General features: G+C 47.4%; 1 protein-coding gene across 2 annotated transcripts in view; it reads right to left on the reverse strand.

Moving 5' to 3' along the window:
- Positions 1 to 746: 746 nt before the first annotated feature.
- Positions 747 to 26114, reverse strand: part of RPS6KA4 (ribosomal protein S6 kinase A4) — a 42873-nt gene continuing 17505 nt past the window's right edge. For both annotated transcript variants that reach the window (XM_083418496.1, XM_083418497.1), the window contains exons 7-17: positions 21984 to 22087; positions 20896 to 21046; positions 20114 to 20275; positions 17485 to 17610; positions 12867 to 13000; positions 11607 to 11700; positions 11154 to 11324; positions 8748 to 8939; positions 6625 to 6784; positions 6154 to 6317; positions 747 to 4862 (exon numbers count right to left, since the gene is read on the reverse strand). In XM_083418496.1, coding sequence (XP_083274622.1) covers positions 4653 to 4862; positions 6154 to 6317; positions 6625 to 6784; positions 8748 to 8939; positions 11154 to 11324; positions 11607 to 11700; positions 12867 to 13000; positions 17485 to 17610; positions 20114 to 20275; positions 20896 to 21046; positions 21984 to 22087 — 1668 coding nt within the window. In that variant the 3' untranslated portion in view covers positions 747 to 4652. The remainder of the gene's footprint in view (positions 4863 to 6153; positions 6318 to 6624; positions 6785 to 8747; positions 8940 to 11153; positions 11325 to 11606; positions 11701 to 12866; positions 13001 to 17484; positions 17611 to 20113; positions 20276 to 20895; positions 21047 to 21983; positions 22088 to 26114) is intronic.

Raw genomic sequence — 26114 nt, forward strand, 5'->3', positions numbered from 1 at the left:
GAGCGCCACAGATCCCTTTTCATTCTTGTCTTCCCAGAAACTAGAGAATAGCATTTTCTCACAAGCTTCCCACCTTGTGTGAATCACCATGGGGGCTGTTTCTGGTTCTCTTTTGGTTGGGGGTGGCTTAAAAATGGGGCAGACAGCCAATGGGGCATTTTAGCCTGTAGGGAGGTTTTATTTGTGCATAAGGGGTGTTTATGATGACCTCAGAGCAGCACCAGATTGGTGGAAGTCGGAAGCTACAGCACACTAGGCGTCCAACATGGGAAAGAGTCCAAAAAGTGGGCAAGGCAAGAGAAGGAAATTCTACCCTGGCATCCAAAACTGCAAGTGTGGCCACAGGGGCAGACGATGGGGGCTGCAGTTGGATTTCTGGGGCCTAATGAAAGCACAATCAAGGGATCATCTTGAGTTCTGCACGTTAACCTTGACACATACCCTGTTCCAGGCCTCTTGCACCAAGCTGTGCACATCAAACCAGAGGTTGGGTCTGCTCATCTGGATTTACTGCAGGAATGAATCAACCACACAATTTCCATTTTGCCTTTGAATTATCCTGGGTCCAGTATATATCTATGAAATCAAGTTCAATCTGGCCAGGTTTATCTCATGACTGGTAAGTGCTCCGGTTTTGGCTAAGTGGGCGATGGGACCTTGCTGTTGCATTTGGTGACAACTTCTGTTGCAACTGGAGAGGGAGGCATAGGCTTCCCAGTGCCAAGAGTAAGACAAAACACGTTGGCTTCAGAGGTGATTTTTATTTTCAAATAAAAAATACACAAGGTTTGGTTGCATGGATGAGATGCCCCTGATGGCTGGTTCTTGGCCTTTTGTGCTGCTTAGAGAAGGACTTAAGAATACATTCCCACTCAATCCTCCACCATCTCTTCAGCATAGAGTATGGGGGATATGGCAATTAAGACATACACGCACACGCACACATACATATAAACACAAACATACATGGATACCCAGTTCCCCAAGGAGGGGGAGCCCCCCTCCCCAAATGAAAAAAGCTGCCAAGTGCAAAAAACATGAACGAGGGGGAGCAGCTGGCAAGACTCTTTTCGGTAAGCATCTCTGCTACAAATCTAAACTTTTTCAACGGCAGTTATTGTCGTGCTATTCCCGAAAGGGGAAATGTAGTTTTGGTACAGGTGCTGAGAATTCCTTGTTTGAGATCTCTGCAGTTTATTTAAATAGAGTTCCTTAGCTGAGAGTCCACTTAAAACAAGTTAGATGGTTCAAATAAGTCGCATGGACATATGCCCAGAGTTTCTCTGTTAAACACTGGCCCATTCACACTGGTGATGAAGCAAGAATGAGTTCTCCTGGGAAGAACAGATACGTGTTTCACATTCGCTCACTCCCAAAGGGAATGGAAGTAGAAGAGCTGTTTTGGGACCCTCTCCCCATCATACTGTGACCAAAACAAACACATTTTCTCTCCTCTAGTCCATTTCCCCTAAATCGGCAAGAAGCATTGGGGAGCTGCCCAGGAAATCCAATTCATCTCCGAAAAAAATTGCACTTTGTCATGCCCAGGAAGGGTGGAAAAGGTTTTTGTTGGAGGGGGAATATTATCTGCAGTTTCACTTTCCTGCCCCTCTATATCAGTTAAAAAGGGGGGTGGGTGGATACTTTGTGAAACACGGAAAAGAAAGCATTTTGTTAAATATTTTCCCTTAAGGTGAACACTTTATATTCTAACACCAAAGCTAGATTAGCTATAAATAGTGAGGTGAGAGCAGTTTTCTTCAGCTGTTGAGGATGTAAGGTGATTACTGAGGGAATTCAAGCTAGTTAAGAGGCTGACCTCGCTGCATTTCCTGGGTTGAATGGATACAGCTAGTCAAGCCATGAAATAGATTCCAAAATTTCCACTTTTTGGGGTTGGCGAGGGAGGAACCTATTATTTCCCTCTCTCTGGCTTCAAAGTTACCAGGTAGTTTACATCTCTAATTGCACTTCCCTTTAAAGTGACTAACAATGCACTCCTATCTATGTCTACTCAGAAGCAAGTGCTGTTGTTTCAATGAGACTTCCTTCTATATAAATGTGTAAAGAATTGCTGTCTAAACCTAATTCTCCCTTTTCCTGTTATTATTTCAGGGCATTATTATTTTACTACAATAACATTTTCATTCCATATTTGATCATTCTAGACAGACACATACACATGCCTTTCTATTCATACACTTGCTATATACTAGAATTTCTTAGATCTGGGCCTCAATAATGACTACCACCTTAACACAGTCCTGCATCTTTGAGAAGAACCTGCTGGATCAGCCCAAAGCTCTATCTAGTCCAGCATTCTGTTCTCACAGTGGCCAGGCAGATGCCTATGGAGAACTCACAAGCAGGAAATGAGGACAGCTGTCTTCCGCTGTTTTCCCTCCCATTATTCAGAAGCATGGTGCCTTTGAGCTGGGAGGCAGTATACAGGTACTAGGATCAATAGCCATCCATTTAAAGCTCCATGTGAGTTCCATAGTTAATTACGCACCTTTTAAATAAGTCCTCCCTTTTATCTGTTCTGAATCTCCTACTACTCTTCATTGGATGACCTCAGGTTTCAGTCATTCCCCCTTAATCTGATGAACAAATACTAGGTAATTAGAATCCCTCCGTGCTCTGTAAGCACGTACAATTATTTGCTTTTAAAAGCTTGGACTTTTGACAAAATTTGAACATAACCTTTCTGCAACAGTAGTGTAAGCAAAATGGGGTTACAAAACCCCCCCACAAATTAATCATAGAATTGTAGAGTCGGAAGGGGCCCTCAGGGTCATCTCCAACCCACCTGCAATGCAGAAATCTCAACTAAAGCGTCAGTGACGTATGGACATCCAACCTCTGCTTAAAAACTTCAAATGTTGCAACATGACTTTCACATTCATTTGTACAGTCACAGATGGGATGGGTCTTAGTAGTAAAAAAATAAATCTGAATTTTGGAAAGGGGATCTCTGTGCAAACTTCCAAGATGTGATGAGCGAAATTCTAAATTTCTGTTTATTTTAATGATCCTATCCAAGCTAATGTAATCAGGATCCTGCTCTCAAATTAGAAGTGAGCAAAATTCAACGCTTCCATTATGTCTGTCTTAAAAAGTGGGAATAACTGGTTCTAACTAAAATCTTGATTCCAAGTGCGGTTACAAGGTGTTAACAGAATTGGATTTAACAATGTGATTTAACAAAGTTCCTTCCCCATCTTTCAACATTTTATCTTGTTCTACCTTTTAAGTGAACAAGGAGATGGGACAGATTTCTGAAGCTGAGAGAATGATTTTCTCCCTTCCCACTGCTAAATTCAAGTGTGTTATCACACAAACTCCACCCCTCAAGCCTGCCTGCAGCATTTTTTATAATAAAAAACATACAGATATTTCTCTCTTTCTAAAAATATACTCTCTCTCTCCCCCTCAACATTCCCACCCTCTCATCCCATTTTTGTTTCCTGAAGTGCCTGAGCTTTAATATACAAAATCTCCCAGCACAGTAGATTCTGCTGTCATTGTAAGGCAAAAACCAAAGACCCTTTTTGCCCCACATTATCAGAAATTTGGGGGAATCCCTCAGCAGACACCTCCTCCCACCCCCTACCCCGCTTTTCTGCAGAGATTCCTATTTGGCTTGTTAACCCATTTGCATCCACGGTGCATCCTATATTAAAGTGGTGAGTGATTCTGCCCCCCCCCGCCCTGCCCCGTCCCTGTGATACACAGCCCTTGTTCCCTGCCTGGTCCTGCTCCTCTGGGTTGTAGACCCAAGTAGACCCATTGAAACAAATGTTCCCAAGTGAGCATGCCCATTCATTTCAGTGGGTCTGCTCTGTGCATTACTAATATTAGAGACCACCCTCTGTCGTTTAACAATAGTAGGAGGTGCCAAAAATTTTCCTTGGCACTTGGCTGTCTGCCAGGATAAAAACCTGCCTGTTTTTTGTTGTTGTTTTCTAGCAGCCTTTCCCAGGAGAAAATGTCTACACACACCCTCCCGCAATACATGGTTTTGGACTCAAGGGAGGCAAATCCACGTCTTAATGAAAATAGCTCAGCTGTTTTTGGCTGGGTTCCTCTTCAATTGTAACCCCTGACCTTAAATCACCTGACTCCAGTCCCTCAGGAAAAGGGATCAGCCCCTCTTGTGCTTTCAGGGGGAGGGCTGGGACGGAGAGGCATCACCTCCACATGGCCTCCGCTTGATCAGTGTAAAAAAACTCCACACCTACAACCCAACCTCTCCTGGCCCCGCCTTTGCAATGGGACTGCAGGCTCCGAACCATCAGAAAGGGAACACGGATTTGGTATTTTAAAAGGTGCGGTGCCTTCTTACGGGGCTGCCCTATAGTCTCCTTGTTCTTCCTACAGCAACTGAGTGCCCTGCAAGAAACACAAGGAGTCGTCCTCTGGGCAGGGGGTGGGGGCTGCAAATCTTTCTCCGCAGAGAGAGTTTTCCTCCGAAAGACGTGGGCTACTTTGAACAACAAAACAGACCCCATCATGAATGAAGGTGGGGGGTGGGGTGGAATTGGGGGGGTGGGGTGGGGTGGAGGGAGGGGGCTTCCTCCCTCAACAGCAACATAGACAATAAATACCCACTTCCCTCCTGACCAAGCAATGCACCTCCTCTCCCCAGGGTGCTATGAGGGGGGGTCGTGGCAAACTCTGGGAACCTTGGCTTTCTGGGGGCGAGAAGAAGTCGCGGAGGAGGAAGAGGAAGAGGAGGAGCTGCTGCTGCTGCGACGGGCTTCGGCGCCCGTGCTCGACATCTTCAGCTTGCGTCGCTTGGCAAGGGGGGCGTGCTCCACGCTCTTCAGGAAAAAGCCTTCGCGCTTGCCCTTGTTAAAGGCCTGGGAGAGGAGAAAGAGTGGAAGCTTGAGGGTTTGTCCTTTTGTCTCGAAACCCTAGCCACCTTTTTCAGATTTGTGGGCAAAAATTGGGTTTTTGAAGAAGTGCCAACCCATCTGGTCAATCTCTTCCCACTCCCCCAGATCAGCCAACAACCCTCCTCCAGCGAGCTGGAAAGAAAGTGCTTTTCCAAGTGATCTGGGATCAGATCCAGCAGAATTAAAACTATGTCTTTGAAAGCACACAGCTGGAAGAGGAAGTGGGGAAGAGGGCTGTTTTCCCACTTTCCTCCTTTCACTCTGCATACTTTTCAAGGGAGAAGGTAACCACCCTCACCGGATGGTAAAGCTGCCATCCGACTGCCATTTACCGTATTTTTTCACTCCATAAGACGCACTTTTCCCCTCTTAAAATCTAAAGGGAAATGTCTGTGCATCTTATGGAGCGAATGTGTGGTCCCTGGGGCTGGGGGGGGGGGAACACGGGCTTCCCCCACCAGCCCCACAAGCTCGGGGAGCAGCGGGAGGCTGTGCGCAGTCTTTCCGCTGCTCCCCGACCTGCTTTTTGGGGCTGGCGGTGGGGGAAACCCGGGCTTCCCCCACCGCCAGCCCCACAAGCTCAGGGAGCAGCGGGAAGGCTGCTCCCCACCTGCTCTTTGGGGTTGGGGGAAACCCGGGCTTCCTCCACCAGCCTGAGCAGCTCTGGGGTAGCCCATGAAGCCTCCACAGGGCAGTGGGGAGCCTTCATCCCGCTGCCCTAGGGAGGCTTTGCGTGGCTATCCCTGTCTTTTGCGGGAGGTGGGGGACAGGACAGAGCGCGGCTGCCCTTCTCCCTCCTCGCAGAAAAGCCCCCAAGAGCCACACACACGCTCCACGCAGCTCATGAAATGGGAGTGCTGAGCAGAGCCTGGGATGCATACAGGCTCTGCTCAGCACTCCCTTTAAATAATATTTTTTTTCTTGAATACCCCACCCCCCAAAAAAAAGTAGGTGTGCCTTATGGTCAGGTGTGCCTCATGGAGCGAAAAATACGGTATTCCTTTCAACACTCAGGCCCAACATAACACGAAAAGCAGTGTTCGGGAAACAAGATGGCCGTTGCTCCAGAGAAGCTTTGCCACGCCTTAAGGTTCATAGGGTGAGTGTAACCTATGAACCTTGCAGGCCGCACCAGCATAGGAGTGCCCCCCACTCCCGGCAGGATCCTCTGAACCCTGGTGCTCCTCAGCCATTACATTTCGTCTCATTCGGTTCCCCCAAAGAAACTTCCTGCTCGGGTTGTCCAACTCCTTACCATAAAGGCAACGTTGACGCCAGTTCGCACGGCAGGCCCTGAGCTCTCCAGAATGTCCGGAGTCATGAGGGGTGTGGAAGAGAGGGCACTTCCATCTTGGAGCCACTCGCTGTAGCGCAAGCTCGACATCTTCAGCCGCTTGACAGGATCCACTGTGAGGAGGCCTGAGAAGAAGAGAGCAAGCGAGGAAGAGGGAAGACACATTAGCAATGCTTACAGACCTTCTGAAATCCCCAAATCCACAGATAACTCTGGTTCAACATTTTATTTGAGGGTTGTTTTTATGGATACAAAGGAGCTTCTTTCAGTCCTAAGCCTGGGTTTTTCCAAAACCTTCAGAATCTCAAGTGCAAAATGTTTTTACCTAATTTCCATAGCACCAACTGAGTCCCCTCAACCTTCCCACTCTCAAGACAGGAAAACGCCATGTACGTTTCCCCATCTGGTGCCTTAAGTGTATTTCCCCATCACCTCTAACCAGCTCCTTTGCCTCTTCAGAAACATTCTTCCAGGCCTCGCCCTCCAGGGAGAATTGTCCCTCCTTGATCTTGTGCATGATCTCAGCTGCATGGTTTGCTGCGCTCCCTTCCTGACTGCTGTGGAAGGGGACTTGCCCAGAGAGCATGGTATACTGGAAGAGAGAGGGCGGGAGAAGAGAACAACAGAAAGGACAATGGTTTTCAAAATAAGTACAATTAAAAGCAATACAACTACAAACAGAAACACAGTGAGGAGTAAACTCAATTACCAGAAAACATAACTCGTTAAAGCTGCATTTAAAAAAGGTAAAGGACCCCTGATAGTTTAGTCCAGTCGCGAACGACTCTGGGGTTGCGGCCCTCATCTTGCTTTACTGGCCGAGGGAGCCGACATTTGTCTGCAGACAGTTTTTCTGGGTCATGCGGCCAACATGACTATGCCGCTTCTGGCGAAACCAGAGCAGCGCACGGAAACGCCGTTTACCTTCCCGCTGGAGCGGTACCTATTTATCTACTTGCACTTTGATGTGCACACCTGAACTTAAATAAGCACCAGGTTGGCTATTGGCAGGGCTTTCTTCAGCTGGAATTCACTGAAACTCAGCTCTGGCACGTCTCAGGTGGGCCCCATTGACATTATAAGAGAACAAGGTAAACGCTCAGGGTAATTTCTGGCACCTCTTTTTCTAGAAAAATGGCACTGGCTATCAGGCTGCAAGACATCCATCTCTTTGTGAGGGCTATTATGTATAAATCCTCTCCTCAAGGATACATGTGAAGTTGTGAGGCACAACAAGAGTTTTCTATTTACAGAGCTGATAAAGGGAAGCCATACTTTCTCGAATTACCGCATTTTTCACTCTATAAGATGCACCAGACCACAAAACACACCTAGTTATTGGAGGAGGAAAACAAGAAAAAAAATATTCTGAATCTCAGAAGCCAGAACAGCAAGAGGGATCGCTGCGCAGTGAAAGCAGCAATCCCTCTTGCTGTTCTGGCTTCTGGGATAGCTGCGCAGCCTGCATTCGCTCCATAAGACGCACACATATTTCCCCTTACTTTTTAGGAGGGAAAAAGTGAGTCTTATAGAGCAAAAAATACGGTAGTCTTTCTTGACCAAGTCCCTACATACCCTGCTGCGTTCTCTCCCTCACTCCCTCTCCCCCCCCCTCGTTTTTTAATTGTAAACTGTAATTGTCAGCTGCCCGGAGACTTAGGGATAGGGAGGGATCAAAATAATACAGAAAATCAGTAACTACAAGTAACAGAAAGAAAAGGAATCTGAGTTTGTTAAGAGTACAATGAAGCAAGTTACTAGTTCTCATGCTTTGCTGAAAGAAGCACCGGGAATTGGTCAAGAAGTACTAGAAAAGGTGAAGGTGGTGCTGGACTTGGAGGGAGCTCCTGGCACTGCTAATCAGGAATGGGATGCAGCGTTTGGGGTGGGATGGAATGAGGGCGTGGGGAAGGAGAGAAGGAGACAGAATTGCTGTGTGGCAGGGGGCAGTGAAACACACAAAAGAAGTTTCTGCTCACTCATTTTAAGGTGTGCCCTACCCTGCAAGCTAGGATGATTTAAGGCAAAATATACAGTGGTGCCCCGCAAGACGAATGCCTCGCAAGACGGAAAACCCGCTAGACGAAAGGGTTTTCCGTTTTGGAGGTGCTTCGCAAAACGAATTTGCTATGGGCTTGCTTCGCAAGACGAAAATGTCTTGCGATTCCTGGGGTTTTTTCCCCGCTCCTCACCCCCTTTTTCAAAGGCACTAAGCTGCTAATAGCCTTTTAGCAGTTAATCCGCTAATCCCTTAAGCCTTTAATAGCCGCTAATAGCCGCTAAACCGCTAATGGGCTTGCTTCGCAAGACGAAAAAACCACTAGACGAAGAGACTCACGGAACGGATTCTTTTCGTCTTGCGAGACACCACTATAGATGCTTTATTAAATATGTAAAGAGGCAACAACGCTGCTCATGAAAGGGGAGAAACCAGAAGAAGAGAAAGGAATGGAGGAGCTTGTGTTGTGGCCTGGATGGCACCCCCCCCCCAGGTGACCACAGCCCTCAGGCCAGTCCCACTGACCTCTCTTCATTTTCACCGCGTCTCCACCTACCAAGATAACCCCCAGGCTCCAGAGGTCGCAGGACTCATCATAGCCCCCATCCTGCAAGAGTTCAGGTGCGGCATACTGCAGGGTGAAGCAGGGCGTCTGCATGGGCTGCGAGTTCTGGGGGCGCAGGCGGGCAAAGCCGAAGTCAATCACCTTCACGGGCGCTCCTTCTGACTCGTCCGCGTACAGGATATTCTAAGAGGGGTCGCACCAAACACAACAGCCAGTCTGAGTCATCTCTCTCTCTTTTTTTTAAGGGTAGCAATCAACAGCCATGCCTAGACAGAGATCTTCTCAGAAGAGCACCCTCCCCATCCCTGCAGCAAACCATAGGTCCCATGCGCCAGCTCTTGTGAGTTCTCTGGTAGCCTCTGAGCTCTCATTTGTGACCAGCCAGGCATGTGCCAGCCCCACCCAGAGCCTTTTAGGGCCAGTGGTCACAGCTTGAATTTTAAGGGAATTCCGTGTGCACCAGTCACAAAATGGCTGCAGTGGGAGCGCGGCACAACACAAAAATAGATGTCACGTCTAGAAGAGCAGGAAAAGAGCCAGCACCACAAAATGGTGTGGACATCCCTTCCCCACCCCCAGGGAAAAAAGGACACTTTCATGTTTGCTGTGCGCTAGCAAGAAATCCAGCTTTTAACATGGCGCCCGCTATGTTCTAGAATGCTCTGCCTATTTGTACTGTTTTCTTTTTTCCTTTTTTCATAATTTTTATTAACCGGCCAATCAAATCAAATCAAATCACATCACATAAATTTCGAATTACACAGCCGAATTTTAAATTTTGTTGAGGGGACCCATATTTCAAGATCCGAAGGGGGATTCTGATCATCTTCTTGCTACTGCGTTAATGTCCAAATCAATCCAAACAAAGTTCATAATTCTATCCAGTCTTATCTTGCTGTTTCCACATCTCATCTTGTTCGTATATTTTCTCTTTTTTCTTTATGATCTCTTCTGATAATCTCCTTAAGCCGATAAACACCAATAATAATCCTGTGTGAATTTTTCCGTTCATCCAATCCTCAAATCGAGATGGTTTCCATATATCATCGCATTCATAGATAACATCGCTCTTTCCATCATTAATCACAGAACTGTCGCTCTTAAGTCCCTCTGAGGAGTTTCACCCACAATATAAAAACAGCTCTATTTCTCTATTTCTCCTCCCAGACTTAAGTCCTCCGACAGAACTTCCCAATATGGCGACGGTATTTTTAACTGTGTCATTCCAAAGCCCTTATACATTCCACGCTCTTCTTAAAACATGCTTTGGTTAGAAAGTTTATCTCCACACAGATGTAAATCCACAGCTTAAGTCCTTCAAATGACATTTCTGACTTGTGGGGGGGGGGGGATGATTCTTATTTAATCACATAGAGGAAAGAAAGGAAAGTTTTTTTCCCCCTCCCCCATCCAGACCCTTTCCATACCGAGTCTTGGTGTATCTTCATCTGATTGATTCATGTTCCTCCGACTCGTCTTGTTTATCAGAGATCTCTTCTGTTAGCAGTCTTTACTCCCCCTCCTTCCTTGAAATATGTGCATCGCTTCATCCTAATTGTTTCTTTTGAAGTTCTTTCAGCTAGCGGCGCGGATCAGAGACGGCGTCCAGGAGCGCCGAAATCCACAGGAGGGCATTCTGCCTAGTGCCCCCATCCCCTCAAATTCGAGGGTGGTATAGGGCACAGCAGGCAAGGGCAGCCCCCCCCCAATCCTGGGGGGGGGGGTAGGGAGGCTATTTACTCCCATCACAGCCTCCATATTACCTCGTGTGGGTCGGAGAGATGTTATTGTCAGCCATCTTCTGATGCGCCCCTAGTGGCCCCCTCCTATTTGTACTGTTTTCAACACCTGATGAAAATGCTTTTGTCTGGGTGGCCCAATCCAGACATGCAATTTTACAATGTACACTGCTTAAACTCTACGGATTAGGAGTTGTATCCAGCTAACTCCTCTCACGAATAGACCTGCTGATGGCAAGGAGTCTGTTCTGAGTAGGAGTCAGGTGGATCCAACTCTTTATTTATATTTTGATAATGCTGTTATTGTATATCCAGTTGTTTTTAACGTCAGTGTAAATATCTTATACTATTTTATGTAAACCGCTGAGAGATTTATGTATTTATTTGGTCTATAAATGTTGCTAAATCAATAAAAACTTCTTGTGGTCTTCGCCAAGCCTTGCTTGCCGCTGAGTCCCAGAGAACTTAGGAGGAAAGTGTGTTTGTGTGTGTGTGTGTGTGTGTGTGTGTGTGTGTAAAAGAGAGAGTTTGCTTTGCTGTCATTTTCCAGGAGGTATTGGCAACCTCTTGTTGCCTGTTCTCTATCATGGAGGCTGTAGGCCTCCCTCCAGTCACCCCTCCCTCCCCACCAGCTCCCCACCCTGCTCTCCCCCGTTACCTCAGGCTTGAGGTCGCGGTGCACTACCCCGGCGTCGTGCATGAAGCTGATGGCGGAGACCAGGCTGCGCATGATCTGGCTGGCTTCCGACTCGCTAAAGTGCTGCTTCTTCTTGATGCGGTCAAGGAGCTCCCCGCCCCGGAGCAGTTCCATCACCAGGTACGTGTGGTACTGTAGGGAAGGAATGTTCCAAGAAAGAGAAGAAAGCAGCTCAATCCAAGAATCTCCAGGACACGGGGCTGGTACTTAAGCCCAGAGAACTACCTGGGAATAGGGGTGTGTGTCGCATCTGGCTCTGTGATTGGCAGGCAGCTTGCAGTGTCTGGATTGGCCAGAACAGGTTTAAGTTCTAGGAGTCGGGCCTTCCTTGCCCAGCCAGTAGAGCAGTCTCTTTAGCCCTCTCTACAGGGAGGGCAGAGATAGCCTGGCGTGGAAAATTCACAGGACCATTACCTGGTCAGTATGGACGTCATGCAACTTGACGATGTTCGGGTGGGCTTCACAGATCTGCAAGGCGGCCACTTCGCGCTGTGTGTTCACTTCCATCCTGGATTAGGGGTTGGGGTGGGGTACGAAATGGGATTGCTTTTTTATTTCAACATCATACAAAGCAGCTATCAGACACATGGAAATACACTGCTACTTCATCTTTACTGTCCGGCAGAGAGAGGTGAAGAAGGAGCCAATGGCCAGGACCTATAAATCAAACCTCCAATCCATTAGGAACATAAGAAGCGCCTGCCTGCTGGACCAGGCCAAGGGCCTATCTAGTCCAACATCGTGTTCTCACAGTGGCCAACCAGATGCCTATGGGAAGCCAGCAAGCTGGCCGGGAGCACTACAGAAACTCTGCCCTCCTGTAGTTTCCAGCTACTGGTACTTTTTTAAAAACAGATTTTGTTAAAGCTTTAAAAAAGATATACACAAATTAAGATCAACTACAAAGTAACTTTTTATAATACAAAAGGATTTTAAAAAACTAACCCAAATAAAAACAAAAACAAAGGAAGAGGAAAGAAAAAGAAAGAAAGAAAGAAAGAAAGAAAGAAAGAAAGAAAGAGAAGGAAGGAAGGAAGGAAGGAAGGAAGGAAGGAAGGAAGGAAGGAAGGAAGGAGAAAAAGAAAAGAGAGAAAAAGACTCCTAACTGGCATTCAGAAGCATTACTGCCTCTGACAGTGGGTTTAAAACACAAGCCATCAGGGCTAGAAGCCACTAACACTCAGAAAGTAATTAAGGCTCTGCTGGATCAGAACAAAAGGCCCGTGAAGTCTGGCATCATGCTTCCTTCTTGGAAGCCTAACAGGCAGGACATGAGCATCAGAGCACCCTTCTCCTGCTTCTGGCAAGTGAGATTCAGGGGTAGACTGCTTCTGAACCTGGGGGTTCTACTCAGCCTTAGTCAGTGATGGAGCTCTCTTCTTCTTCCTCTGCCATGGATGTGACCGACACACTTTTAAAGTCACCTTAAGTTCTCAGAGTCCCAAAACTCTGTGGCAGTGAATTCCCTTGAACTGATTATGTATGGCGAAAAGCAGGTGTGGAGGAACCTTTGGCCCTCCTGGTGTTGCAGCAGCGCCATTCTGATGTTCTTATTGAAAAAGAAAATGTCCATTTTGACATAGTTCAATGTCAAAATGCCCTGTGCGTTTCTGGGCAGAAGAATTCCTTCGGGAGGGGGAAGGAGCGTGCGTGGCAGTGAAGAGGACCAAGTACCTTTTGCTGATTATCTTGACGGCGAATTCTGCCCCGTTCTGGCGCTGCCGGCAGCGGCGGCACAAGGAGAAGCTGCCCTCACCCAGCGGAGTCTCTTTCAAGTCCATCTCATACTTTTGGAAGAACGAAGAATCCTGGACAGAGGAGGAACAGCTTTAGAGCAGAACCCACCAAAGAAAGAACACACACACTCTGGTGTGAGGAACGTTGTTGGCCCAGTGGGGTGGAGCATTACCTCCCTACATCCTCATTGGCCAACACTGGAAGATGGGCAGGACCACCCACTTGTCAATCATCTGACACCATATCACTATCAGGTGACTGACAGGTCTCACCCCACTGTCACAAGATCCCCCAAGGCAATGGGGGAGAAATAGGATTGTCTCCAACTAAATTCTACTCAGAGCTGACCCACTGAAATTAATGAACCAAAATTACTCATGTCAATCAACTGAGTGTGAATTTTATAAATTTAATCTGCCTACATGCTTGAGATTAAATAGCAAGAATAATAATAATAATCTGTTACGAATACACAATAAACCTGAAAATGAAAGATTAGAGTTTTAAATGCAAAATAATAATAATGATACGATGATATTAGTGATGCTAAGTATCAGCCAGGTAGCTTTGACAAAGCCTGGATAATAAACAGTGAAGCCTTTTAGCCCACCATTTTTATTTTTATTTTTTAAAGCATCTCTGAAAGTGGATGGAAGCCTTCCAGCATTGCCTTCCTGGGGATACAGCTGCAGGATGAATGCCCAGGCCTACGGATGGCTGGTTCCAGAATGTGGGACAATCAGGCCTTGGCACCGAGTCCATGGGGCAGCTCAGCCAGAGGGGTGGGGGGAAGAAGTGTGTTTCTCTTGGGACAGCCCTCTGCTGACACAGCCCAGTGCCCTTCCTGCTTCACCATGGGCCTCCCGGCTGAAAACAGATCATTATACAGCTGCAGTGGTAGCCTCTGGAGCAGGCAATGAAGGTCTTTTGCCCGGGAGCCCACCAAAACATATTGCTACAGGTAAGCCACTCATGCACACCTGGCTTCTCCCCTAGGGAGCTTTTGCCCTAGATTTGGGACTGACAGGAACTACCCACCTCCAAATGTGAAAACGTTGTGAGGGCATGCTTTGAAGTGGTTGTCTGGAAAAGCCCTGGGTGGCACCAAACTCAAGCAACTTTGGTACAGTGGTGCCTCGCAAGACGAAAATAATCCGTTCCGTGAGTCTCTTCGTCTAGCGGTTTTTTCGTCTTGCGAAGCAAGCCCATTAGCGGATTAGCGGATTAGTGCTATTAGCGGCTATCAGCGGCTATTAAAGGCTTAAGGGATTAGCGGATTAGCTGCTAAAAGGCTATTAGCAGCTTAGTGCCTTAGAAAAAGGGGGTGGGGAGCGGAAAAAAACCCCCAGGAATCGCAAGACATTTTCGTCTTGCGAAGCAAGCCCATAGAGAAATTTGTCCTGCGAAGCACCTCCAAAATGGAAAACCATTTCGTCTAGCGGGTTTTCCGTCTTGCGAGGCATTCGTCTTGCGAGGCACCACTGTACTGTTGTTTTCTGTGAATCAGGGGATATTGTGGGAAAGATCAGAGAATGCTTCCCCTGACAACTGCCCGGTTCTCCCTAAGGCACTAACTTGTGGGCCAAATTTGGCCCGCCAGGCCTCCTCATGTGTCCTGTGAGGCCATTTCCTCCAAACTACATTCCCCTGCCCTGTGCCTGAGGTGGGGCAGGTAGAGAAACGGCTGGGAAACATGTTAATTCCTGCAATGACCCTGTGAGGTAGGTTCAGAGGCTCTAACTGACTCCAAGGTCACTCAGTGAGCTTCATGACCGAGTGAGAATTTGAACCCTGATCTCCCAAGTGCTTGTCCAACACTCTAACCATTACGCCACACTGGCTTCCTAGAGTACTTCTGCTATGGAGCAGCGGTATAAATGAAGTAGGTAAATAAATGCAGTGGTACCTCAGGTTACATACGCTTCAGGTTACAGACTCCGCTAACCCAGAAATAGTGCTTCGGGTTAAGAACTTTGCTTCAGAATGAGAACAGAAACCGTGCGGCGGCAGCCGGAAGCCCCATTAGCTAAAGTGGTGCTTCAGGTTAAGAACAGTTTCAGGTTAAGTACGGACCTCCGGAACGAATTAAGTACTTAACCCGAGGTACCACTGTATTGTTTCAGAGAGTGCAAATTAGGAAATATTAAAATGCAGAACCTCATCTTAAGTCTTTGCATTGCTTCTGCTTCAGGGGGGCCACTAGGTGGCGCGTTGGAAGATGGCCGACAATAACATCTCTCTGACCCATACGAGGTATTAAGGGGCTGCTATGGGAAGTAGGCAGCCTTCCTACCCCCCCAAGGGTATGGGGGGGGCTGCCCTGCCAGCGGTGTTCATAATGCACCCCCTGATCCGAGAGACGGGGGTGTGGAACACTTGGCAAAAGCCCTCGATGGAATCAGATCTTCCCGACGCCGATTCCAATCAGCGCGTGCTGGTTGCTTCAGCCTGGAATTATAATTGGACTAATTGGCAATAACGGATCAGAAGAAGGCTGAAGCACATATATCAAGTAAGGCTCGAGATAAGGACTGCTGACTAATGCATCTCTGTGATCGGGAGTGACGGATGGATAAGTAAATCTCTTGATGAATTACCACCATGAGAACGTAAGGCTGGAACGAAGGGGGGGGGTGGAGGAAAAAACTCTCTTAAATTCCTTTGCATGATATGACTACAATAATCCTCCACCCTAGAAAGAAATAAGATCGTCGCGTTTTAAAAAAACATAAACAGAACTTTAAAACTGTGTGGGGGAAATGACTACAATACGAGAAGATTGAAAGGCGAGAAGGAGGAAAATTCCTATGACGCAGTTAAAAAAACATGGCGTCTCGCAAAGACAGGCTGGCAGGAGAACAGACGAAGGGGAAGAGATTCAGGGCTTTGAAAAAGAAAGAAGGCTGGAATGCAAGTTTGACCTGACAGAGCCCCTGATAATGTCTGATTTATTGTGCTAGCCTGAGGAAAAATAATGGACCGACCGAAGACTAACAGAGGTCGTTCCTGAATAATTTGAGCTTGGAAGAGCACAAAACCCACACAGAGACGCCAAATCTTCAATCTGTTTGTGAAAACCATCAGAGATCGCAAAGAAAGGAATAAATGATAACAACAAGAAGAGAAAGAAGGTAATAAAGATCTATCCGATTCGAACTGGATGGAACTGTTTAATAAAAGCAGCAAATAAGTGATGTCTGGAGTCATCTGGAATTTTGGACTCGTGCTGAACTTGATGTATGGGTACCCCCCAAAAATTTTAAAATTTGGCTGTACAATTTGGAATTAATGTGATTTGAACAATGTGATGTGATTGGCCTGCTAATAAAAATTATTTCAAAAAAAAAAAAAAAGAACTTTGCTTCAGGATAAGAACAGAAATTGTGCTCCAGTGGCGGGGCAGCAGCAGGAGGCCCCATTAGCTAATGTGGTGCTTCAGGTTAAGAGCAGTTTCAGGTTAAGAACGGACCTCCGGAACGAATTAAGTACTTAACCCGAGGTACCACTGTATAGGGAAAGCAAAATGACACTTTGAGAAGGATCTGAAATATTTTCCTTGAAGCTTGAATTAGCTTTATTCTGGATTGTTTTCTTTGAGATTTTTTTCTTTAAAATACAAAGTGGTATAGAAATGAAATTGACAACAACAACAACAACAACAACAACAACAGCAGCAGAGCTGAACTCCCTACATATCAGCTGATGAGTGGGGAGTTCAATCCTGCTTGGTCATTATTCCATCCCTGTGGGCCACCTTTGACCAATGGGCAGAACCGGATGTCAGGGACTGGCAGGACGAAGAGGAGTGGTGGGAGGTACCAGCTGGGGAACTCTCAAAGGAAAACCCAGAGGAGGAAGGCTCAGAGCCAGGGGATTGGTGGAGGGACACAGAGGAGCGGTCAGAGGGAGAAGACTGGTGAGAGGAGGAAGCTGGAGGGGCAACAGGGGTTAGTGAGCAGGAAGAACCTGTGACAGGGAGCAGTTCAGACTCCAAGGCAGAAGCAGAGGAGGGGCCTCAAGAGACTGCAGAAGAATCCCGGAAGTCTCCCCCTCCTGCTGCAAGAAGCTCCCCTCCCCCCCAGACTCCAAGAACACACAGAGTAACGAAAAGAGCAAGTGTGCAGAGGAAGTTTGAGACTGCTTGGGGAACATTCAGGAGAGAAAGAGCCTTATGGGTAGTAGGAGGCATGGACCTTCAGTCCTGGCAACTGCTACATAGGGGCAAGACCTACTGGGAAGGGCTGCTGAGACCACAAGGCTGAGTTGTATTTCATTTCTTTGAATAAAGAGTTACTGTCACAGGCATCAGAAACTTGCCTCCCTTCTTGCTGACCTGCGTCTGACTCCACCCACCTGCCAATCACTTGATGGTGGGTCCCCCACCTGTCAAAGTTGGGCTGCGGGGAGGGGGGAGAGAGATAAAGATCAGGCCTGCAAGGTCAAAAAAGCTTCTTCAGCCTGGCCCTAAGCTCGATTGCTTTCACCACCACGGCCTCAGCAGTTTCCCCCAACCTTCTGTGGCTCCCTGCATCTCCCTCCCAAGGGCGGACGTTACCTTCATCATTGCACTGCGGGCCACAGCAGCACTTCCTGGGCGCTCCCCGTCCAGTGCCGCTCCGAGCACGTCAGCTGTCACAGCATTGCGGTTGAAGAGGATGGAAGGAGCAACGAAGGAGTATCCCTTTAAAAACAAATCCGTGCAGAGGTTGGGAGTCAGCAGGGTCCTCTAGAGTGCTTTATCCTAGTACATGCATCTTTATGCGCATTCCTTGGGCTGGGGAACTGCACTACGGAATTCAGAGATGTGCAAACATTAAAAGATGGCCGTGTTACCGTTCACGTATTGTTTTGGAAAAGAGCACATTTGATTACTTCGCCTTTCGATGCAAGCTGCATCGCGTATCTCCCGGGTCCCTAGTCTGGAAGGGCTTTCAGCCTGCGGTTCCATGTCAGGCCACCTGCTCTCCATGCAGGACGTCCAAAGTTCAAGTCTCTTTGCATGTCATTGTAAGTCAGAGTAGAGCACAGCATCTCACCTGATCCCAGGACTAAGGTTAAGGTCTCTCTCTTAAACAATGACCTGCAGCCATAGGACATGCCATGGCTGCAGACTGTGGTTAAGGAGATGATAACCACGATCCTGCGTTCAGAGAACATGCTAAATTATTTTTCTGTCTATAAGATGCCCCCATGTATAAGACGCCCCCTATTTTGGGGGACTCAGATTTAAGAAAATGGGGGAGATATATCTGTGTATAAGACGCCCCCCCCTAATTTTTCACATTATTTTTTAGGGGGGAAACCTAGTATTATACACGGAAAAATACGGTAATATTTGGCTTAGCACTGACCTAAAAAGCTGAGTAAAACAGCTGCCATCTCCTCCTTGGGTTCGTGCTAAACCACGGTTTGGCTTAACGTGACATGTGTATGCAGCAGATTTATAGTTAGCTATGAGCTACATAGACCAATGGTTTGACTCAGCAGATGGCAGCTTCCTATGTTCTCGCAGAATATTTGCACATTTGGTTCTAGGCGACTGCAAATTAGAGAAGGAAAATGAGGAAGCTCAAGACTGCAGCTGAAAAAACGAGCAGCCGGGAGAAACCTGGAGGGTTGTTTAAAAAAAAAAAAACCAACAAAGGGGGAAAAAACAAAAAAGCACTTTCATTCTAACGATGTGCTCCACATAATGAGGAAGTGGGTGCAAGATACTTCCTGAAAATTATCAGATTAGGAAAAAGAGCTGCACTTGAGCTGGTGAAAGATTCTCATCTGCAGCATTCCTCAAACGACATAAACATTTTAAAAAATGATTTCAATGTAGGGCTCTGGTAACACTGTAATCAGTTGTTAGCTGGGCAATTGATCAATTATACCTGCATATATTTGGGTAAGGGGGGAGGAATTCTAAAAGCAAATGAGCATGCTTTCGTTGCCAGATTTTGCATGCCTATATCACTGTAGGCCTTGCCTTAGAACAGACACCCCCCTTTCTCACACAGGAAGAAATGACGCTTTTGCCATCAAAAAACCTTTTTTTTTTTTTAAGGTTTCTAATTTATTTGTCTTTGTAAAGTGGCGGGGGCAGGAACCACAAGCCTGGAAGGGCTGTCTGAAACCCCAGAAAGGTTCCTACTTAATATAATCCTTTAATTCAAAAATACAACGTCTTGTCTCTTCCTGAGAGAATGGCCAGAGCTGCTTTTGCAATCAGTAGGTCGCAGGTTCAATCCTCAGCATTTCCAAGTAGGGCTGAGAATGCCCCCATCTGAAATCCCAGAGAGCTGCTGCCAGCCAGAGTAGACAGTACTGAGCTAGATGGACCAATGGTCTCCTACGTTCCTAGTAAAAAGTTTGCCCTGGCCAGGAACGGAGTTGCTATCCTGAACAGCACCTGAATGGCCAGTGATGCTGAGCTATAGGAATCATCTGAAGCTTGTAGCCATCCTAGGGCTGCTGCACCAGCTTCATGTCTACCCTGAGGGAGAGAGGAGATGGGGGAGAACAGGTTGCCAGCACCTTGTGAAGTAGATGCTCCAGCCAATGCAAGGGATGATCTGAGCAGTAATCTAATATCTGGAGGGGCCATGGGTTCCCCTGCCCTGCTTTAAAGCCAGGAAGGTTAGGCAGAAAGAATCCAATATACAGTGGTACCTCGGGTTACATACGCTTCAGGTTACAGACTCCGCTAACCCAGAAAATTTACCTAGGGTTAAGGACTTAGCTTCAGGATTCGAACAGAAATCATGCTCCGGCGGTGCGGCGGTCCCATTAGCTAAAGTGGTGCTTCAGGTTAAGAACAGTTTCAGGTTAAGAACGGACCTCCAGAACGAATTAAGTACTTAACCCGAGGTACCACTGTATTAGTGCATCTAATCTGACACATTCCTATCTTCATTTTTCAGGGACTTCTCTCGGATCACGCTCTCCAGAGTATATCTCCCCTCAGTCCACTTCTCCCCTCCCACTACCCCCAAAAGCATGTTAAATGCTCTACGATTTCCCTCACAGGTAAACCCCTCCCCCCAGTCTGCAATTCTGTCATCTTCTCTCACCTGCACATTTTGCACCTTTTCAACAGTCTTTTGGAAACAGGTACCAGGAATTTATACCCAGCATGGCAACAACTGCAAGCCACACTACAGGTTGAGATTCCATACCCTCCCCCCTTTGGCACTCACGTGGAAGAAACGTTCGAGGCTGGGAGGAGTCCCAGCGGGGGAGTAGATGGGCTCCAAGCTGGTGAATTCTTCGGCAAAGTTTCGCACGTCTAGCTCACTGCGGATGAGGGGTTTGAAGGGGGGCTTCACTGTGCGGGCTGCTAGCTCTGTCCAATCCAGACCCTGGGGGAAGAGGATGCCAGGTGAAGGAGATGGCTAACATTGTGGACACAGGCTGCCGTGAATTCCCCCCATGGAATCCTGGGAGTTTCAGTTCTTTTGTTTTTTTTAAGCAGGGCTCTGGGCTCTTGTGGGACGCGGGTGGTGCTGTGGGTTAAACCACAGAGCCTAGGACTTGCCGATCAGAAGGTCGGTGGTTCGAATCCCCGCGACAGGGTGAGCTCCCGTTGCTCGGTCCCTGCTCCTGCCAACCTAGCAGTTCGAAAGCACATCAAAGTGCAAGTAGATAAATAGGTACCACTCCAGCGGGAAGGTAAACGGTGTTTCCGTGCACTGCTCTGGTTTGCCAGAAGCGGCTTAGTCATGCTGGCCACATGACCCGGAAGCTGTATGCCGGCTCCCTCAGCCAATAAAGTGAGATGAGTGCCGCAACCCCAGAGTCGGCCATGACTGGACCTAATGGTCAGGGGTCACTTTACCTTTATATGTTATATATATTTAAGCAATGCTTATGCTCCTCCAAATATTGTAAGTGACTCGGATGTGGGGGACAGAAGGAGCTGGGGAATGGTGATAAGGCTGGCTCAGATGGTGCACTTTGCAGCTCGGGTGCAGGACCTCACCTTGAAAAAGGGGTGCTCTTTGATCTCCTGCGCTCCAGTGGGCCCTGAGCCCAGGCGCTTCTTGGGGTCCTTGCACAACAGCTTTTGGAGCAGGTCGCGAGCCACGGGGCCAATGAGCGACGGGAACGGAGGGTTGCATTTCAGGATCCGCCTAGAAACCGAGCACAGATTCATCACTGGGGAAAGTCTTGCCCTAAATCCATCAAGCCACACACACACACACACACACACACACACACACTTTGTCTTTCCCTGCAGGTTCAGAGCCGGGATGACAGTGAAAGCGAGAGGTAATCACAGGACAAACAATGAGATTGGGCAATTGCCTTCCTGTCCCGCTTGTGGGCTTCCCAGCCACATCTGGTTGGCCACTGGGGAAGCAGGAGGCTGGGCTAGATGGAATTTGGATCAGAATATCACCATCATCAGTTAAATTTCTATACTGTCCTTTGTCCGAGGATCACAGGGCAGTTCACAATATAAAAACGCAATACATACTATAGTAACACTCAAAAAGAGTCGTTCCCACAACACGATCAAGCAGGACTGTTATTAAGTTTTTTATGTCCTGTTCTCTTTAGCTAGGGATAGCCAATGAGGTGCCGCCCAGATGCTACTGAACTCCAACTCCCACCAACCCCAGCTAACATAGCCATTGGTCAGGGATGATGTGAGTTGTAGTTGATAGAGGGTGCCATATTGGTGACCTCTGTTCTAGCCCCTGACCCACCAATCAGCTCCTGCCACTCTTGGTAAGCCCCATCCTATCACAGTCCAGGCCCTGCTACTCGTGTCAACCCCCTCCTTTTGCCCTATCAACTTTGGCGTCTCCCACTAAATTTTTTCCTGCTACCCATCAGCTTCTGCCTGTGTCTGCTCTCTCACAATATCCATCAACTCACACTTCTGATGCTAATCCATTACCCAGCAGCCCAAGCAAACTCCCCTCTGTTACCCAGCAGCCCTGGCAGCTCACACCAATCATTTGCATGTTACCCAGCAGCCCTTGTTTCTTCAGTATAGTTAGTCCATCCTGCCCCCAAGACCCTGTTTTCCTTAATCAGCCCCAAATCCCACGCGCGCCTCACCTGGACACCTCGGCCTGTGAGTTTTTTTCCCCCTCCAGCGTGAAGGGTGAGGCACCGGTTAGTAGCTCAAACATCAGGATGCCCAAACTCCACCAGTCCACCGACTACAAGAAAGGAGCAAAAAGCATATGGGGTAACAACACGGGGTGGCAGCGGCAACAACACATATCCTTTCCCCCCCTTCCCTTCCTATTGAACACGTCAAGGTTTCATTGTCCTTTTACCTCTAAGGTCACGTCTACACCATGCATCGCTATCCCTGGAAACTGTACAGTGGTACCTCAGGTTAATTTGTTCCAGAGGTCTGTTCTTAACCTGAAACTGTTCTTAACCTGAAGCACCACTTTAGCTAATGGGGCCTCCTGCTGCTGCCGCACCACCAGAGCACGATTTCTGTTCTCATCCTGAAGCAAAGTTCTTAACCTGAAGCAATATTTCTGGGTTAGCGGAGTCTGTAACCTGAAGCGTATGTAACCTGAGGTACCACTGTATTGTGAATGGTGCTGGGAGTTGTAGTTCTGTGACAAGACACAGTTCCCAGGATTCTTTGGGGGAAGCCATGACTGTGAAAGCGGTACAAGTTTGCTTCAAAGGTACAGGGTAGATGTACCCTAAGAAACAATTCCAATACCCAGCCCCTAGATTTGTCAATTAAGCCACATGGGTCAAGCCGGTAAAACAATGCTCTATATCAGGAATGGGGGAAATCTGTTGGAGGTGTTGGACCCCTCCTCCCATCAACCCCTGTCAGCACAGTGAAGGATGATGGGAGTTGTAGTCCAATGACATCTGCTAGGCCGCAGGTTCTCCATCCGTGCTCTGCATTAAAGTGGCATAAGTACAATATAAGTTTGCATTGTAAATCCATAGAGATAAATGGGCATTTGGAGAGGGCACTACTGTCCATACAGGTGATTTTTGGCTTTTCCTATGAGGTGGATACCCTAGCGGATTACAGCAGCTGACTGCACTGCCCACAGCTAACAAGTTCAAATACTTTATGCCCTTTAATTCTTTGTTTAATTCCTTCTTGCCTCTAAAATGATCTTTCTGAACAGTTTGCCCAGGGCGCTTGAGTAAGGTGGGCACAGCAGCTTGGGAGAGATGAGTGGCTGTCCATTGGTAGGATTCTTAACCCCCATTCTTGACTTTATTTCTTCACTGCCTTTTATCAAGGCATGCTTGTCTCGAATTGGGGCCTCTGGAATGGAGGAGGCGTTTCCAGCAGCTGAGAGCGCCTATGCTGGGTAAGGACTTCGGCTGCAAAGCCAGCAGCTGCAAGTTTTAAAATCCCTTGCATGGTACTTTTGCTCTGTAATCCTGCTGGAGTCCAGGCCTCAGACATAGGAATCAAATGCTGTCCAACAAGCCTCTATCTTCCCCTACCCACACCCCTAGTGCGTTGTTGTTTTTTAAACTTACAATATAAAATCAGCACAATAAATAAAAATAAATAAAATAGTTAAATGTGGACAAAGCATATAAATCACTTACATGACCTGCTTATTTGTCAACTGTTATTTTATCAAATCTTTAATGGCAAACAATTTTCCCCCACATTCAAATAAACACAAACAAATGTGTGTGTGTCTGTGTGCGTGTACAGATCTGCAGATGCTCCAAATCCCAAGCAGTTAAAAAAGAAATTAGATTAAAATTAAAATTAAGAGAACCTTTTGGGCCTTGAACTCCCACCTGTTGGCTCCCCAGCCCACCTCTCTTCCTCACTGGGCTATTCCAGCGGATTAGCAAAGACCTGCAGAAGTCATTCTTGAGGCTCAAGTTTCAAGGAGCCTTTTTGAACAAAAAGACAGATGCACCCAAGCTTACAAGTAGACCCATAATAAGGGACTCCATAGGGCAATGGCTTTGCCTGCGGGACTAAGGGCACTTACAAACTGCATCCTGAACAAAGGTCCTAGAAGCTACAACCCCAAGCTGGCTCCACATCAGGGGTGGGAATTCTCCAGCCTGGGGGTGAATCTTGGCCTGCTAGGAGATTCAGTTTGGCTTGCAAGGCCACTTTCTCGAAACCATGACCCCCTCTCAATCAGCTGACACCCACGGTTGGTGTCAACTGATGGGTGGGGTTCATCCTGCTGGTCGCTGCTTCATGAGTGTATTCCCACGGCGGGGGCATTGGCAAAGCAGATCCCTGCAGAGAATAGGATCAAACTGGAGCTGCTTCGTCAGTTTGTTTCCTGTGGGGAACGTGAAGGCAAAGCAGACCCCTCCCCCCACATGGGTCAACTTTGACAGGTGGGTGAGATCACCAGTCACCTAGCGCCAGATGTGTGGCAGGTGGGTGGCTCTGTTCACCTGTTGAAGTTGGCCCACAGGGGTAAATATCTGGCCTGCTAGGTCAGAACAGCTCCCCACTCCTGCTTCAACAGAAAGAAGAGAGAGTGAGTTTAAGCTGTCCAGGGGATTTGAACACTCAACAGCTGGCTCTTGAAGACAACAACTGTTGGGAAATGTGCATCAGAAAGTCATTCTTAAAGTTTCCATTCTGGGTGGCCTCGGGTGCAAAAAAAGAAAAACAGAAATGAAAGTTACCTGTTGGGACTTGAACTTTTCAGAAATGGCCTAAAGCAGCTGCTGAACAGTAGGTCTTGAATGGTCTAGGGCAGAGGTGGGGAACCTTCCCCCCCCCCCCACAATGTTGTGGGTCTTCAGTTCCCATCAGCCCCCCTGCCCCCATTTCAGGAAAAATGAGATTTTCCAAGTTAAGAGATGAAGTCAACAAAGAGGTTCTACAGTCAGCTTACTTTGCCAAGAAGGCTCAGAGCCAACTTTTAAAGGGATACGAGTGTCTCCCTAGAATACCATTCGAGAATCTAGAGTCTGCAGTTTCCAAACAAAAACGAAAATGCAGCCAAGCACAAACAGAACTTCTTGTTCTTACTTTTGGGGCAAGCCACTCTTGGGAACTGGCTGAAGGCTTTGCTTAGAAGGGTGTTCAGCGGGCTTCCTTGACCAGAAAGAAACATTAAATAGGGATTCAAACTCACCGGGGGGGGGGGGGTTGGGACCTAGCCCCTGAACTATAATTTTCATCAAGATGGCTCATTGTAGGTGTTCCAATTCTATGTGGCCTCTGCAGTACAAAAGACTGAACGAAATGAACAACAAGGAGGATTTGAAGTCACAACTGCTTGCTTTGTAAGCCACTGGTGCCTCGCTTGGAGCTAGCAGAAGCAAGCAAGAAAGCAACCACGGTTTGCAAGAAGTGGAGAGGAAATGAAACATGCCAGTTTCCACGCCTTGCTGGGAGGGACTACTAGGATTGCTAAATTGGGAGCAGGGGTGGGTGGGAGGAAGGGACGGGTTAAAGCTAATTCCATAAAGGCATGACCAAACTGTACACTTTGGTGGTATTTGCCCCCCCCTTACAGACCAATAAGGCTATCTTGTTTTTTGTTTATGTTGAGACTCTCCAATTTCCAAATTCCAAACAGCATACAAATAATTAAAATTTCTGCCATGAAGCCCCGTCATTACTAGAACCCTGTCTTTCTTAAACTAACCCCACTCCTTTTGCAACTTGCCCATCTTTCGCTTGCTTGCTTGTGTGCACACTGCTTAATTACTATATGGTACAACTTCCACAGCAATTTCTGTCTGACATGCTGTTTACAAATGAAGCTCTGGTCAGTTGGTTCTATGTACTTAGCTTGTTAAATTTCCCTTGGAAAAATAAGGGCCATCCTCCTCCTAATGCAGGTGTGGGGAAACCCCTGGTCCTCCAGATGTTGCTGAGCTCCCATCACTCTGGGCCATTAGCCATGCTTGCTGGAACTGGTGGGAATGGTAGTTCAGTAACATTCGGAGGACCAGAGCTTGCCCACACATATTTTCATGCAAAGTCTTTTGTATTCATTTCCGGATTTCCTTGCAAATATTGATCTGTTCCCTGACCTGCCAGAGTCCGCAAGGCTTTGCCCAGAACCCAACTAGGTTCTATCCTGGCTCCATCCTAATCTGCCAGATTTGCCTTGCCCAACCCATAATTCAGTGGGTTCCACATTGGCTCTGCCCTTGACCTCTTGGATTCCACCCTATCTCTGTTCCTAATCAGCCTGTGGATGAGTGAGGTGGGTGTAACCATATTTTTGAGGTATGAAATTAGCC

This window comes from Podarcis tiliguerta (assembly GCF_965153285.1).
Source record: "Podarcis tiliguerta genome assembly, chromosome: 16".
Taxonomy (NCBI): domain Eukaryota; kingdom Metazoa; phylum Chordata; class Lepidosauria; order Squamata; family Lacertidae; genus Podarcis; species Podarcis tiliguerta.